Source organism: Entelurus aequoreus, linkage group LG18 (genome assembly GCF_033978785.1).
Source record: "Entelurus aequoreus isolate RoL-2023_Sb linkage group LG18, RoL_Eaeq_v1.1, whole genome shotgun sequence".
Taxonomy (NCBI): Eukaryota; Metazoa; Chordata; class Actinopteri; order Syngnathiformes; family Syngnathidae; genus Entelurus; species Entelurus aequoreus.
In genome coordinates this window covers 16550523-16564940 of record NC_084748.1, presented here as the reverse complement: position 1 = coordinate 16564940, position 14418 = coordinate 16550523, and the positions used below count along the sequence as shown (strand labels likewise).

Genomic DNA, 14418 nt, shown 5'->3' with positions numbered 1-14418 from the left:
TTTGTGTATATTATTAAAAAAAACGTCCAATAAGCATAAAAAAAAATCTAAACTACACCCATTTAAATCCATTAGAAGGGATGATGGGAAAATTTAAAAAACTCTCTCCACACTTATCCATGTTTGGCGCATTTTAGCTACTTAATATTTCTGATTTTTACAAATTTATAAAGAGGTAGTCATGGAAGTAAACAAGGTAGGAGTTGAATTTTCACATAATCTTAATAACCAATTATAATAATTATCAATTATAAATCCATCCATCCATCCATTTTCTACCGCTTGTCCCTTTTGGGGTCGTGGGGGGTGCTGGAACCTATCCATTATTTTATAATTCCATGTAATATATATATATATATATATATATATATATATATATATATATATATATATATATATATATATATATATATATATATATATATATATATATATATATATATATATATATATATATACACATGTATGTAATTATATATATATATATATATATAGACATGTATGTAATTATATATATATATATATATATATATATATATATATATATATATATATATATACATATATATATATATATATATATATATATATATAGACATGTATGTAATTTTATATATATATATACACACATGTATGTAATTATATATATATATATATATATATATATATACACATGTATGTAATTATATATATGTATATATATATACATGTATGTAATTATATATATATATATACACATGTATGTAATTATATATATACACATGTATGTAATTATATATATATATATATATATATATATATATATATATATATATATACATGTATGTAATTATATATATATATATATATATATATATATATATATATATATATATATATATATATATATATATATATATATATATATATATATATATATATATATATATACGCACATATATACAGTACACACACACACACACACATATAGTTACTTTGCTTGCTTTTAAGTATTTTTCTAAGCCCAATGGGTACCCCAGTGAAAAAGTTTGGACACTCCTGAGTTAAAGGGTCCTAAGGAGTAGGAATAATTAGGATATTTAGTCTCACCTCCTCTCCATGTCTCAGCAATTAGTTTTGTGCTATAGGTGATTAAGCAAATTACTCTAATAGCCAATAAGTCATCTCATTAATTAATTGATTTTTAGTGCTGTCAAATGATTACAGTGAATTCCGGGCTATAGAGCGCACCGGTATTAAAGCCGCACCCACCAAATTTTAGATTAAATATTTGTACATATTAGCCGCACCGGACCATAAGCCACAGATATATACCGGTGCGAAAGATTTTGTAAATATTTCACATACAACATTTTCCGCACTATAAGGCGCACCGGATTATAAGGCGCACCTTCAATGAATGGCCTATTTTAAAACTTTGTTCATATATAAGGCGCACCGCATTATAAGGCGCATAGAATAGACGCTAGAGTAGAGGCTGGGGTTACTTTATGCATCCCGTAGTTGCGAGACCTGTTGTGGCTCAATATTGGTCCATATATAAGGCGCACCGGATTATAAGGCACACTGTCAGCTTTTGAGAAAATTGGAGGTTTTTAGGTGCGCCTTATAATGCAGAAAATACGGTACGTTAATTGTCTCCAAATGGCGCCTTTCACACGACAGTAAAATGGCTCATCCAACAAAACAGAAGTCAACGTCATGGTGCTGCTGAGGCTAGCTCTACAATCAGCTAAACAGACTCAATAACTCCACGATTATGTTTTAGTGAATTTGTGAACCTGAAGCAATACAAAAAGAATGCCATTGTAAGTTAACAATACTAACACAGACACTTAAACATGTTAGCATATTAGCTAATGCTAACTCCACTAGCTTGATTACGCCACGATAGCACTTACAAATATGCATGAAAACAGTCCTACAGACATCACACATGGGACAGTTTCGTAAGAACGAATTGTATTAGTTACATTGTAAAACGCTATAGACGAATACAGTAGTAGACGAGACAGGATATACTTCCGGTTCAAGGCGCAAAACAGGACGTACATTTTCAACCAGAAGCACCTGCAGTGAGCAAACCCGTCCAAAAGTTGGGGCTTTAGTAAAAACAATAACACAGTTTTTTCGTGTCTGTCTGTGTTTTATTTGTTGAATACAAAACATTGTGGTCGTTAGCGAAGAGAAATCCATAAATTGACTGCACCGTTTTATAAGCAACAGGGTTCAAAGCGTAGGAAAAAATTTGGAAAATACGGTAAAGTTTTATAATCGGATTAATCACGTTTGAACTTTAATTCATCAAGATCAATCAAAGTCAATTACTTCTCACTTAACCTTTGCACTGATGTATGGATTGACCGTATGACCATTAACCAATATAGGATATCAGCAAAAAAAACAAGAATCGGATAATATCGGCTTGCATCTAAAATGTCCGATACAAGTAGCCTTGCAGCTTGTTTACTTGTGTAAAACACAGACAGTTAACATCTAAATGTCCTCTATTAAACACACACAGTTGGACTTTACTTATATTTTAGTCAAGTCATTTACAAAAGGTAAACATGGTAGGCTATAGGCTCCAAGGAGGTAGCAGCTACACTACAGCTAAGCACACGATAGCACACATGCTAGAGATACGCAACAAGTGTCCTTCATTGAACAATATTGCAGTCTAAAGCAGCACCTTTTTCAAATATAAACAAGTATCAAATAAGTATAGTTGCATATTACTTACACATACAAAGTCTCCAAGGTAGACGTGTTTTAGAAAGTATCCAGTAACAAACGTGTCCCTATCATGAATTGTTGTGGCCAAAAAAACGGCGTAAGTCCATTCCAGATGGTTAATAATAAATAGGTTAAGTGTTTTTCATACCTACCATTGTTCTCCGTTAGACTACTTTCACTTGATAAAACCTTTTGTAACATTCCACAGTACGAAATAATAAAAGTATCTATGAATCCTGCTGATATCGGTATAAGCCACTACTCAAGGCTCCAATATCGATATTTTGAAAAAATACTACTTCAAACAAAGTCTGTACCGCTCGCAAAGTTTTGAAAATTTTTTATTTTTTTAATGATAACAAGCCCAGAATGCATGATGTTCTGTGGAAAAAAATGGTTTAAAAAACCAAACAAGTTACAGTAACCTTTTTTTTCAAGAGACTCTTAAAAATAGCAGAGTTTAAGGAGCATTGAGGACATACTGTAAGAAGCTGGGTGAAAGTGAAAAAAAGAGTCCAGTAGAAGAGCAGATACGCCTTATTGTGAGCAGACAAACATTTTTGCGGCCTCTGTATTTGGTAACCGTGGAGAGTGAAGTGGTAATTGTCATCCCCCCCACCACCACCACCACCACCACCACCACCACCACCAACCCACTCTCTCTTTTTGGCCTGGCTCAGTCGCTACTAACCGGGCCAACACTCACCCTCTCCTCTATGGAGCCTCTTTTCTGAGCCCAGGCCAAACACAGTGTTTAGTGCCACCGAATAAAGAGAGGATTAACTGCTAGTGGCTCTTAGATCTATAATGAGTACACAAAGGCGCGCATACCACACTCGCTGATGTGGTTTTTAAATGTCAGCGTTGCTAATGTAGACGCACACCTGCAGATGTTTCTTTGTGTTATTATGTTGGTACAGTCATACAACGCACACTGAAACACACAATCCTTGTGCGCTGGATGGTACAATACCATTATTTATACTCTTAATGCAACAAAAATCAAGCATTTTTAACAGTAATAGTAGTAACAGTAACAGTCAGTTACAGGGTCAAGCTGTGACCATCTTAAAACCTTGAAATAGCTGAGTCACATTTAACATTTTTGTCATACTTAATGAAATATTGCTACACGTCATGCAGAACGGCAGTTTGAACTCAGTGAAATTCTGAATTGCACAACTTCAAGTGCATTCAACTTAAGAAGTTTAACTTTATATTCTTTTTTTTTGTATTGTATATTATAATGCCAGCATTTTATGCTGGCATTAGCCAAAAAGCTCTCTCCCGGTTGCAGTTAGTCCAGAACGCAGCAGCACGACTTTTAACAGGGGCATATACTGTAACCCCAATTCTTCAGAGTTTGCACTGGCTCCCTGTTCATTTTAGAATTGATTTTTAAAACCTTGCTGTTTGTTTTTAAAGCTTTACAAGGACTGGCACCTCAGTATATCTCGGACCTCATCCAAATTTACACTCCTGCGTGCGCTCTGAGGTTCGAGAGCCAGCTCCAGCTAGTGATGCCCAAGACCAGACTTAAATCCAGGGGAGACAGGGGCCTTCTCTGTGGTCGGCCCTAAGCTCTGGAACACTCTGCCCCTCCATGTTCAAACTGCTTCCACAGTGGAGTGTTTTAAGTCTCGTCTTAAGACCCACTTTTATTCTTTGGCTTTTAACACCACGTGAGATGTGTGGTCCTCTGTCCTCTGTGGTTTTTCTTTTGTTTTTTTTTCTATTTCACTGTTTTAATTGGTTTTACCCGTTAAAATCGTTTTTAATCATGTTTATTTTGTATATTGTTTTTATATTGGTTTTATATTTATTTATTTTTTGTTTTTATTCAGTTATTGGTGGAGCTAAGGATAATTGTTTTTGTTTAAATGTGCTATATAGGCAAGGCAAGGCAACTTTATTTGTATAGCGCTTTTCATACACAAGGCAGACTCAAAGTGCTTCACAGACAACAAAGTGAAATGAAAGAAAATAAAAACAAAATTAAAATGCAGACAATAAAAATAAAAACAGTGCAGACGTTAAAAGTTAAAAGATTAAAAGATTTAGCTGAAAGCTAAGGTGAACATAAAAGTCTTCAGTCTAGTTTTAAAAGTAGTCAGAGTTGGGGAAAGTCTAAAATAAAGTGGATTGGATTGGATTGATTTTCTGTATTTATTTGTCAATCCAAGTTGACATAATTCAATCAACATGCAATATTTTGTTTAAACCAAATTAAAAAGTGTTAGTACAAATAATTAGGGGAGCTGAATTTTTTTTTTTTTACATCTGAATCCCTATTGTTTTTAATCCGATTTTATATAAATTCTTAATTTTGAAGATTTTTATTTTTTTTCAAGAATCCATATTTAAAGGAGCACTGCATTATTATTCAATTGAATTTATTATTATTTTATATTAAATATCTTGAAATTCTTAAGGTTTTGCGATCAATCAGAACTATTAAGCAGCTAAAATGCGCTAAACATGGATAAGTTTTGCAATTTTTCCATCATGCACTGTAATGGATTTAAATGTGTCATGTCTTTTGATCATGTTTTGTTTGGCTATGATCTGTTTGGTTTTTGGACTCTTTTTAGTTCCTGCTTTTTCACTCCCTTGTTTTGTTTCCATGACAACTTATTAGTTTCACCTGTCATGCATTTGGACTCACGCACCTGTCACTAATCATGTCTTTATTATTTAAGCTTGTAGTTGCCAGGCAGTCGGCCTGGCGACATTACCCATGTTGCCCTTGTTACTCATGCTTGTATTCCTTGTCATTGTTCCATGCTCGTTTTTTCACGTCACAGTAAGTGTTTTCTTGGTTTTATGTCCATAGTTCTGCCTTTGCGCTAGTTTTTGTTTATACGCTAAGTTTGTATCTCCGCCTTGTGCGCGCTTTTTGTTTGTTCCTTTTTGAGTAAAATTAAACATGTCTTTTCCTTCACGCCATGTCCAATCCAATTCCTTTGCAGTCCGGGAAAACAAACCACACCTTAGTCCACGTCGTGACAAAATGGGTATAATTTTGAATTTGTTATGGTGATTACACATTTTTTTTGTAATATCCACATAGTTCAGTGAGCAGGTTGTGTTGTGTCTTGCAGTTTTGTATTGTTCACATTTTTTTGTTTGCCATGACTAAGGAAGGTTGTTTGGATTGGGTCATATAAGTGAATGCTATGCAGTGTTTGCTTCAAATCACAATTCACGGTCATTGACCTGAATTACTCACAAATCTGCAGCAATCAGATTGTCAGATATTTGAAAATAATTTGAAAACACCCAGTCAGATTCCTTAATAAACTCATGAGGTCTCACGGGCCAAACTGACACCCCTGTCATAAACAGTCTCTAAGGACAAATGTTATGGTGTTTTAAAAGTCACATTCATAGCACACGGAGCATTGAAGTATGTCTCTCTCCTCACAGACGGTGGACAGACCCAAGGACTGGTACAAGACCATGTTCAAGCAGATCCACAAGGTGCACAAAGCAGGTATGCGTAACGTGGCCTCCTATCAATCAATCAATCAATCAATTCCTTTATTGTCATTGTCATAATAACACTTAAGTCATACATGTCAACGAGATTTTGTTTGAGCTTTGTCCAGCGGCATAGAAACTGCATTGAAGTGCAGGTTGACCATAGTTCACAGTTTAGCATTGTCAGGAAGATGGCGAATAGAGGGGGCGTGGGGGTGGGAACAGTCAGATGTCTGATGGGTGTTACGTTGATGTTGCAGCAATGCAGTGTCCAGAGCACAATTATTGAGGTGGTGAAGAGTGAGGTAATGAGATGGTCCGGGGCAGCAAAGGGGCAGGCTGTTCATTTAGCAGTCTCACAGCCTGGGGATACAGACTGTGAGACATTCTGGTGGTCCTGGCGCGAATCGATCTATACCTTCTTCCAGAGGGTAGCAGGTTGAAGAGGCCATGTGCTGGGTGGTATCTGTCCTTCAGGATGTTGTGTACTCGCTTTAGGCAGCGAGTTGTGTACATGGCACTCATCTCTGGGAGTATCGTCCTTGTAATTTTCCCTGCCGCTTTAACCACTCGCTGGAGGGCCTGTTGGTTCGCTTTAGTGCAGCTAGAAAACCACACTAAAAAGCCGTAAGTGAGGACACTGCTGATGGCACAGTTGTAAAAGTTAACCATTAATTTCTGCGGAATGTTTGCGCATTTTAGTTTCCTCAAAAAAAAAAGACGTTGTTGGGCCTTTCCGACTGTAGAAGCAGTGTTAATGTCCCAGCATAGATCTTCTGTTATGTTCACCCCTAAGAATTTGAAATGCTTGACCCTTTCTACTAGATTGTTATTAATTAAAAGTGGAGGGTGTTTGCTCTGCCCTTTCCTGCGGAAGTCTACAATTAGTTCTTTGGTTTTGTTAGTGTTAAGAACCAAGTTGTTGTTAGCACACCATGAAGCCAGCTGTTGGACCTCTGCATTGTATGCTGTCTCATCATTGTTGCTGATGAGCCCAAGTACCGTGGTGTCGTCGGCATATTTGACAGTGAGATTGGATGTTGAAGAGGCTATACAGTCATGTGTGAAGAGGGTGAAGAGCACAGGGCTTAGCACACAACCCTGTGGAGCGCCGGTGTTGATGGTGAGCGTGGCAGAAATGTGCTCGCCTATTTTCACATACTGTGTGCGATTTGTTAAAAAGTCCAAAATCCAGTTGCAGAGGAAGGTGTTCAGACCAAGGTTGTGAAGCTTAGATCTGAGTCTGTTTGGCCTTATTGTGTTAAATGCTGAGCTGAAATCGACAAAGAGCAGTCTTGCATAAGTGTCCTTAAGCTCAAGATGTTCCAAGAGTCTATGGATTACAATAGCGATGGTGTCTTCGGTTGATCGGTTCTTCCGGTACGCAAACTGATATGGGTCAAGGGATGGTGGTATTGCCTTTTTAATCCGTTTCAATATCAGTCTCTCCATGCATTTGGCAGGTATGGAGGTGAGTGAGTGCTACAGGTCTGTAGTCGTTTAGGCATGAGATGATGGCCTGTTTGGGGATGGGAATTATTGTAGCGGTTTTAAAACAGGCAGGGACCCAGGATGTAGACAGTGACAGATTAAAAATGGAAACAAATACATCCGTCAGCTCGTCCGTGCAGTGCTCCTGCAGGCCACTTAAGATATATACCTCCTTTCATTGTGTCCCCTTCTCATTCCTCGTTCTCGTTAACGCTGACCTTACGAGACCCCCGAGCCAGAACTCATTAGGCCGTGAAAAAGGAGCAGGAACGGCGAGCACTCGCTAATAAAGACACAATCCACCCTGGGAAATGTGCTCCAATTTAGCGGGTTAGGCGGCGAAAGTCCGTAAAAGGCTCGTTTGTTCCCGATCGCTCAGGCTCTCCGTCTGTTGCAATCAACAAGCAAATACCGACAACAACTCTTGCGTAATTGTGCGTCTAATAATCCCAATGACTAGCCATGTCGTTTAGTGGCAGGCAAAGACGCCTCAGCGGGGGTGCAGCAGACCTCCAGACAGGCAAATCTAAAAGGTCCTTTTGTTGCCGGAGCTGAAAGTAAAAGTCACCATGTTTGTTTTGAATGTTCATACCAAAGAAATACATATGTCAGAAATAACAACCCTGTAGAGTAGGGGTGTCAAACTCAAATTAGCTCAGGGGCCGCATAGAGGAAAATCTATTCCGACGCGGGCCACACTGGTAAAATCATGGAATAATAATATAAAAATAAAGACAACTTTAAAAAAAAAAATTGTTGTCTCACTTCGGCCAAAAATAGAACAAGCATGTTCTGAAAATATACACGTTATAAATAATTCTCTTGACAAAACACTTTAAGTCCGTTGAAAATTCTGGGGAAAAAATTGTTGCAGTTTCAAAAACACCATGAAGTACACAATGAACTGAGACTTTGTCTCAGCGTATTTACAAATCCATTAAACTTTATGCACTTCCTGTTCAGCATGCTCATGTTGGCGGTTGACCCTTAAAGACGTGTTTGGGAAACCGCCGCATTGGTGACATCCGCAATTGCCACAACACATTCATTTATCATCTTTCAAACATTACCATTATAATATAATCATAACAATTGTCAAAATGACACCCTAATAGCCAAACTAAAGGTAACATAACAGTCTGTTTTAATAGATGTCATCGATGTTCAAACCTGACATCTTCTATCATACACAATGGAATTTTACAAGCCTTTGGCTTGGTGCAACAAAGACAGCTTTTGTCTGTTCACTGGGAACTCAGGGAACGGAACGTTTTTTGATAATTTACATACAATTTTTCTGCCAATAGCTACAAATGTAACATGTTAACATGCTAGATTTAAGCATAAAATAAAATAGATCATACAACAAATGTGGAAACACACATTTTTACAATGGAGTTCAGGGTGCGCATCGTGCATTCAACCAATTGCGAGCGCTGCACGGAATTCTAACTACTTCAAAGATGATAGTCACGTTGACTTAAGTCTTTGCATCTTACCGTTTCGTTATTTTATCTGTTGAGTCGATAATTTACAATGAAAAAAGGTGTTGTGCGTCGCTACAGCAGTAGTCTGCCGCCAGCCACAACAGGAGCAGCTGATTGCTTGCACCTGCGCTGATTGGAGTTAGTGGCAGCCAATCCAGAGGGTGCTTAAAGTCAGGTGACACGTCATCTTTAAACAGTGTCATGTGTGACGTGCGTTACACTTGAATTGTTATTGCGACATCCAGTGGACACATTTAGAACAGCAGTTTCTTTAGTTCAAAAATTGCAGCCTATTTTTATACTTAGCAAACTAATTTTTGCGGACCCTGGGCCGGATTAAACCTGTTCGCGGGCCGTATGTTTGACACCTCTGCTGTAGAGTGGAAACGTGAGGGAGAAGTTAAAACCATGTGTCGAGAAGCTCCACAGCTGGCTGATCAAGGCGTGTATGTTGGCTGGCATACGAGACTAAATATAGAGGCGGCCAATGGGAGCGTCGCGGCTCAACCGCTGCGCCACACAACATGAGGACTTTTTCACGGAGGGCTTAAAATGTCACACTTGCTTGGACGCCTGCCAAATACTGAGACAACACAACCTTTTGGCACAGACGCGGTCCAGCTTTCTTGGTGTCTCTTCATACGGGTTGGAAAAGAAAAAGCCAGTGTCTTCGAGCCACTGTTGCCGCGACAACCTGATTGTTTTGTCGAACAACAACCACATATGCGGCAATAAACGCCTTTTACTATGTCCGCTCGATTATCAATTAGTAGAATTTGATTATAATAGATAGATAGTACTTTATTGATTCCTTCAGGAGAGTTCCCTCAGGAAAATTAAAATGTACAGAAATGAGAGAATTTGAAAAAGTAAATAATGGAAGTAAAAATGGAAAGAAAATAGAAAATATAACAAGAATACAAATTAAAAGTAACAATAAGAATGAAAATATAACAGTAAAAATAAGAATATAACAAGAGAAACTAGGCAGTAGAAAATGTAGAAAAACGGTAATACTGTCGATTATATGAGAGATGTGATGCGTATATTTAAAATGTTTTTCACTGTTATTGCTGTTTATTGCACTGTTAATTGCACTGTTTTAGTTGCAGTTTATTTTAGTATTGTTGATGCTTTGCGTCCCCTGTCATCCTAGTACCCCCCTCCTCCCCAGAGAGAAGTTGTACAGTCTAATGGCGTGTGGGACAAAGGAGTTTTTTAGTCTATTAGTCCTGCACTTGGGATGAAGCAGTCTAGCACTGAACAGGCTCCTCTGGCTACTGATAACGGTATGCAGAGGGTGACTGGCATCATCCACGATGCTCACTAGTTTTTCCACAGTCCTCTTCTCTGCCACCGTCACCAGAGCGCAGTCTTAGGAACAGCCAGGATACTGTGCAGAACCCTCAAACTCATATATATATATATATATATATATATATATATATATATATATATATATATATATATATATATATATATATATATATTAGGGCTGGGCGATATGGCCTTGTTTTAATATCTCGGTATTTTTAGGCCATATCGCAATATTTTGCCTTAGCCTTGAATGAACACTTGATGCATATAATCACAGCAGTATGATGATTCTATGTGTCTACATTAAAACATTCTTGTTCACACTGCATTAATATATGCTCATTTTAAACTTTCATGGAGAGAGGGAAATCACAACCATGTCAATTGACCAAAACTGTATTTATTAAACAGTTATTAAGCAGTGGCACAAACATTCATGTCATTTCATAACAGAAAGTGCAAGATTGTCAGAGTTATTTTAAAACAAGCTATTAGTGCACTTTTGTGCATGACGTCACTAAGATGACATATCAAAACAACACTAAATTAAAGTACACTTTTTATACAGAACGCCACTACAATAGTTTAAAACTAATAAAGTGCACTTTTGTGCATGATGTCACACAAGATATTTCAATAACTGTCAAATAAAAATGAGCTGCATAATAGGAAATCAAATTGTGTACGTCCTTCACTATGTGGTAGGTTCCTGCGGACGTTATCTCCTTATGTCGTGGACTATTTTTTTCATACGGTGTTGATCTGGAAATGGTTGCCTCAGCATTTTGTTGGTGTGGCACCGAACGGAGATGTTGACATGCGGAGTAAGCACTCTTCATTCTCTAGCAGGTGACTTTTTAAATGATGCTACATATTAGCAGTAACGCTACTTTTTGTAGCATTGCGCAGCTACGCTTTTGCCCCACACCTGACAAATTACGGTTGTCTGTTCGACATATTCCCACTTGAAGCCAAACCACTGGATAAGTGTGGAGAGAGTATTTTGCATTTTTCCCATCATCCATTGTAGTGGATTTAAATGGGTGTAATTTTTTTTTTATGTTGATTGGACATTTTTTATTATATCCACAAAGTTCAATGAGCAGGTTGTGTTATGTGTGACCAGGTTTGACGACTTTTTGCTGGTTGTTTTTTTTTCTGCACCATGACTAGGGAAAGTTGTTTGGATTGGGTCATAGCAATAGATGCTGTGCTATGTGTCCTTGCAAGTACAATTAATGGTTGAGTAAGTTTCTTTGGCCACCAGATGGCACCAAAATAGCAGTTATTAGACCACTGGCATATTTGTAATTGATATGAATACACCGCTCTTGGCCATATTGCTTGCCGAACTCGTTCCGCCTAGCGGGCCGAATTGAAGACATCTAAGTTGAAGACGCTGGTGGGCCGCATGTAGTTTGGACACCCCTGCTCTAGATCAACTTCAGATCTAAGATGTTATTATTTTTTCGTCGTTTTTTTGTTTGTTTGATCTATGCTCTTTTTGTCAAAGAAAACAGTTTTTTAATGGCAACCACACAAAATATGAATATTGTCCCCAAAAATTATTTCAAAGTGGAATATTTCATGTGAATTGATTAGAGGTTTAATTGTGTCAATAATTCATAACAGCGTGGATTTTGTTCATAACAACATTGATTTTGAGTCAGTATTATTTTTTGAGAAATGACCGTTTTAAATTAAAAAAACAGCCTACATTGTTTTTATGATTTAGTAGTATTTTTACAATGTGCTGTTATAAACTTAGCTGCGGGCCGCAAATGGCCCCTGGGCCGCACTTTGGACTCCCCTAATGTAAACATTAGCGTTGCAGTTGGACACATGCAAATTCTCTACGAAATTGCATATTCTAGTTATTAATAATCACATGTAAGGAGTTTTTACATTTAGTAAACAGCCTGGCTCCATTTATCACCTATGAATTGCGGTCCAATAAAAAGGCCCCAGTTATGATCAAAGCCTTTACAGTACACAGCATCTTAGACTGTAAGATGCCCAGTGGGATACATTACTGTGGACGTGACCTAACTTGACTCCAATTCTCTCCAGATGATGACTATTCTGACACCTACAGTGCAACGTATGCCGTCATCAATAATGGTGAGAGATGCTTTATTATTAAGCCTGTTGAATTTGCCTTTAGAAGAAGATATTTTTAGTCTGTTTTTGTCTTTCATAAAAGATGACTACAGCGTGCCCCCCAGCGCCACCACGTCCCACCCGGCCCCAAGGACTCACACGTACAGACCTCTCTCCAAGAGCCTCTCGGACAACGGCGGCCACCTCTCCGCCCGGGATCCTTCTCCGTCCCCCGTACCTCCGCCGCCGCCGCCGCCTATGCCCTCGCTGCTCCAGCTGAGGGCCCGAGACAGTGACAGAGACACGCCAGATATGTGAGAAATGTTATTAAAACACTTATTTGAGGACAATTATGATTGTGGTCTCCCTCTGCAGGAATGAATGGGGTCCACCGGACAGGAGAGTGGACACGCGGAAGTATCGAGCCGAGCCTCGCAGTATTTTTGAATATGAGCCCGGGAAGTCTTCGATTTTAGAGCAAGACAGACCTGTGAGTATCTTTTATTTTTAATCCTTCTTAAAAAAAATTAAATCCAGATGTTCTAGAGCAGTGGTTCTCAACCTTTTTTCAGTGATGTACCCCCTGTGGACATATTTTTAATTCAAGTACCCCCTAATCAGAGCAAAGCATTTTTGGTTGAAAAAAATAGATAAAGAAGTAAAATACAGCACTATGTCATCAGTTTCTGATTTATTAAATTGTATAACAGTGCAAAATATTGCTCATTTGTAGTGGTCTTTCTTGAACTATTTGGAAAAAAAGATATAAAAATAACAAAAAACTTGGTGAAAAATAAACAAGTGATTCAATTATAAATAAAGATTTCTACACATAGAAGTAATCATCAACTTAAAGTGCCCTCTTTGGGGATTGTAATAGAGATCCATCTGGATTCATGAACTTCATTCTAAACATTTATTTTGTTGAAGTATTATTCAATAAATATATTTATAAAGGATTTTTGAATTGTTGCTATTTTTAGAATTTTATTTTTTTTTAAATCTCACATACCCCTTGGCATACCTTCAAGTACCCCCAGGGGTACGCGTACCCCCATTTGAGAACCACTGGTCTAGAGAAGCCCAGAATCAGCTATAAAAAATGTTGAGACAATGAATGCACATTTGAACCAATTGCCGAAAAACAGTCATTGGAATAATTAACTTTTCTTAATATTTTCTAATATTTTTGCACACACAAAAAACACGACACGCGGAATGACATTTTTTTGTTACAAGTACATTAATGGGCCGCAAAACGTGCTTGAGTGACAAAAAGAGCACGTCTACGAGAAGTTTGGGAAGTTTGTTATGGTTGCTACTTTTCTTGTATGCCTCATCAATAATAATCACTGAACTCAACAAAAAAAGTAAAGTCAATTAAATTCCGCATTTACGTAACCGCGCCAATAAAACGTAGCCCGTTGTTAAACACAGAATAATATCATGGAAATTGACATAAATGCGAGTGAAATGTTCTCATTGTGAGTAGAAGGAACATTTGATTGTAAAAAAGAATGTGTCCGATAGCGCTCATTCATCCCCGACACACTCAAACTAAAGAATGTCGAGACTTGATTAACGTGGACCCCGACTTAAACAAGTTGAAAAACTTATTCGGGTGTTACCATTTAGTGGTCAATTGTACGGAATATGTACTGTACTGTGCAATCTACTAATAAAAGTTTCAATCAATCAATCAAACGGTCACTTAAAACAGCGACTAAACTACGAAGCTAAAGCTAGCAAGAACAATCCATACACACACAACCCATCTCATCTGCTTGTGTTGTTGTGAACGACATCA

The 14418-nt window shown here is 37.6% G+C and overlaps 1 protein-coding gene across 10 annotated transcripts in view; it reads left to right on the top strand.

The window, feature by feature from the left end:
• Positions 1–14418, top strand: part of sorbs2a (sorbin and SH3 domain containing 2a) — a 173453-nt gene that overhangs the window by 109616 nt on the left and 49419 nt on the right. For all 10 annotated transcript variants that reach the window (XR_009821849.1, XM_062026649.1, XM_062026653.1 and 7 more), the window contains 4 exons: positions 6163–6229; positions 12582–12632; positions 12715–12925; positions 12987–13101. Coding sequence is in view for 9 of the 10 variants with exons in the window: in XM_062026649.1 (XP_061882633.1) it covers positions 6163–6229; positions 12582–12632; positions 12715–12925; positions 12987–13101 (444 nt within the window). In the remaining variant the exon portion in view is untranslated. The remainder of the gene's footprint in view (positions 1–6162; positions 6230–12581; positions 12633–12714; positions 12926–12986; positions 13102–14418) is intronic.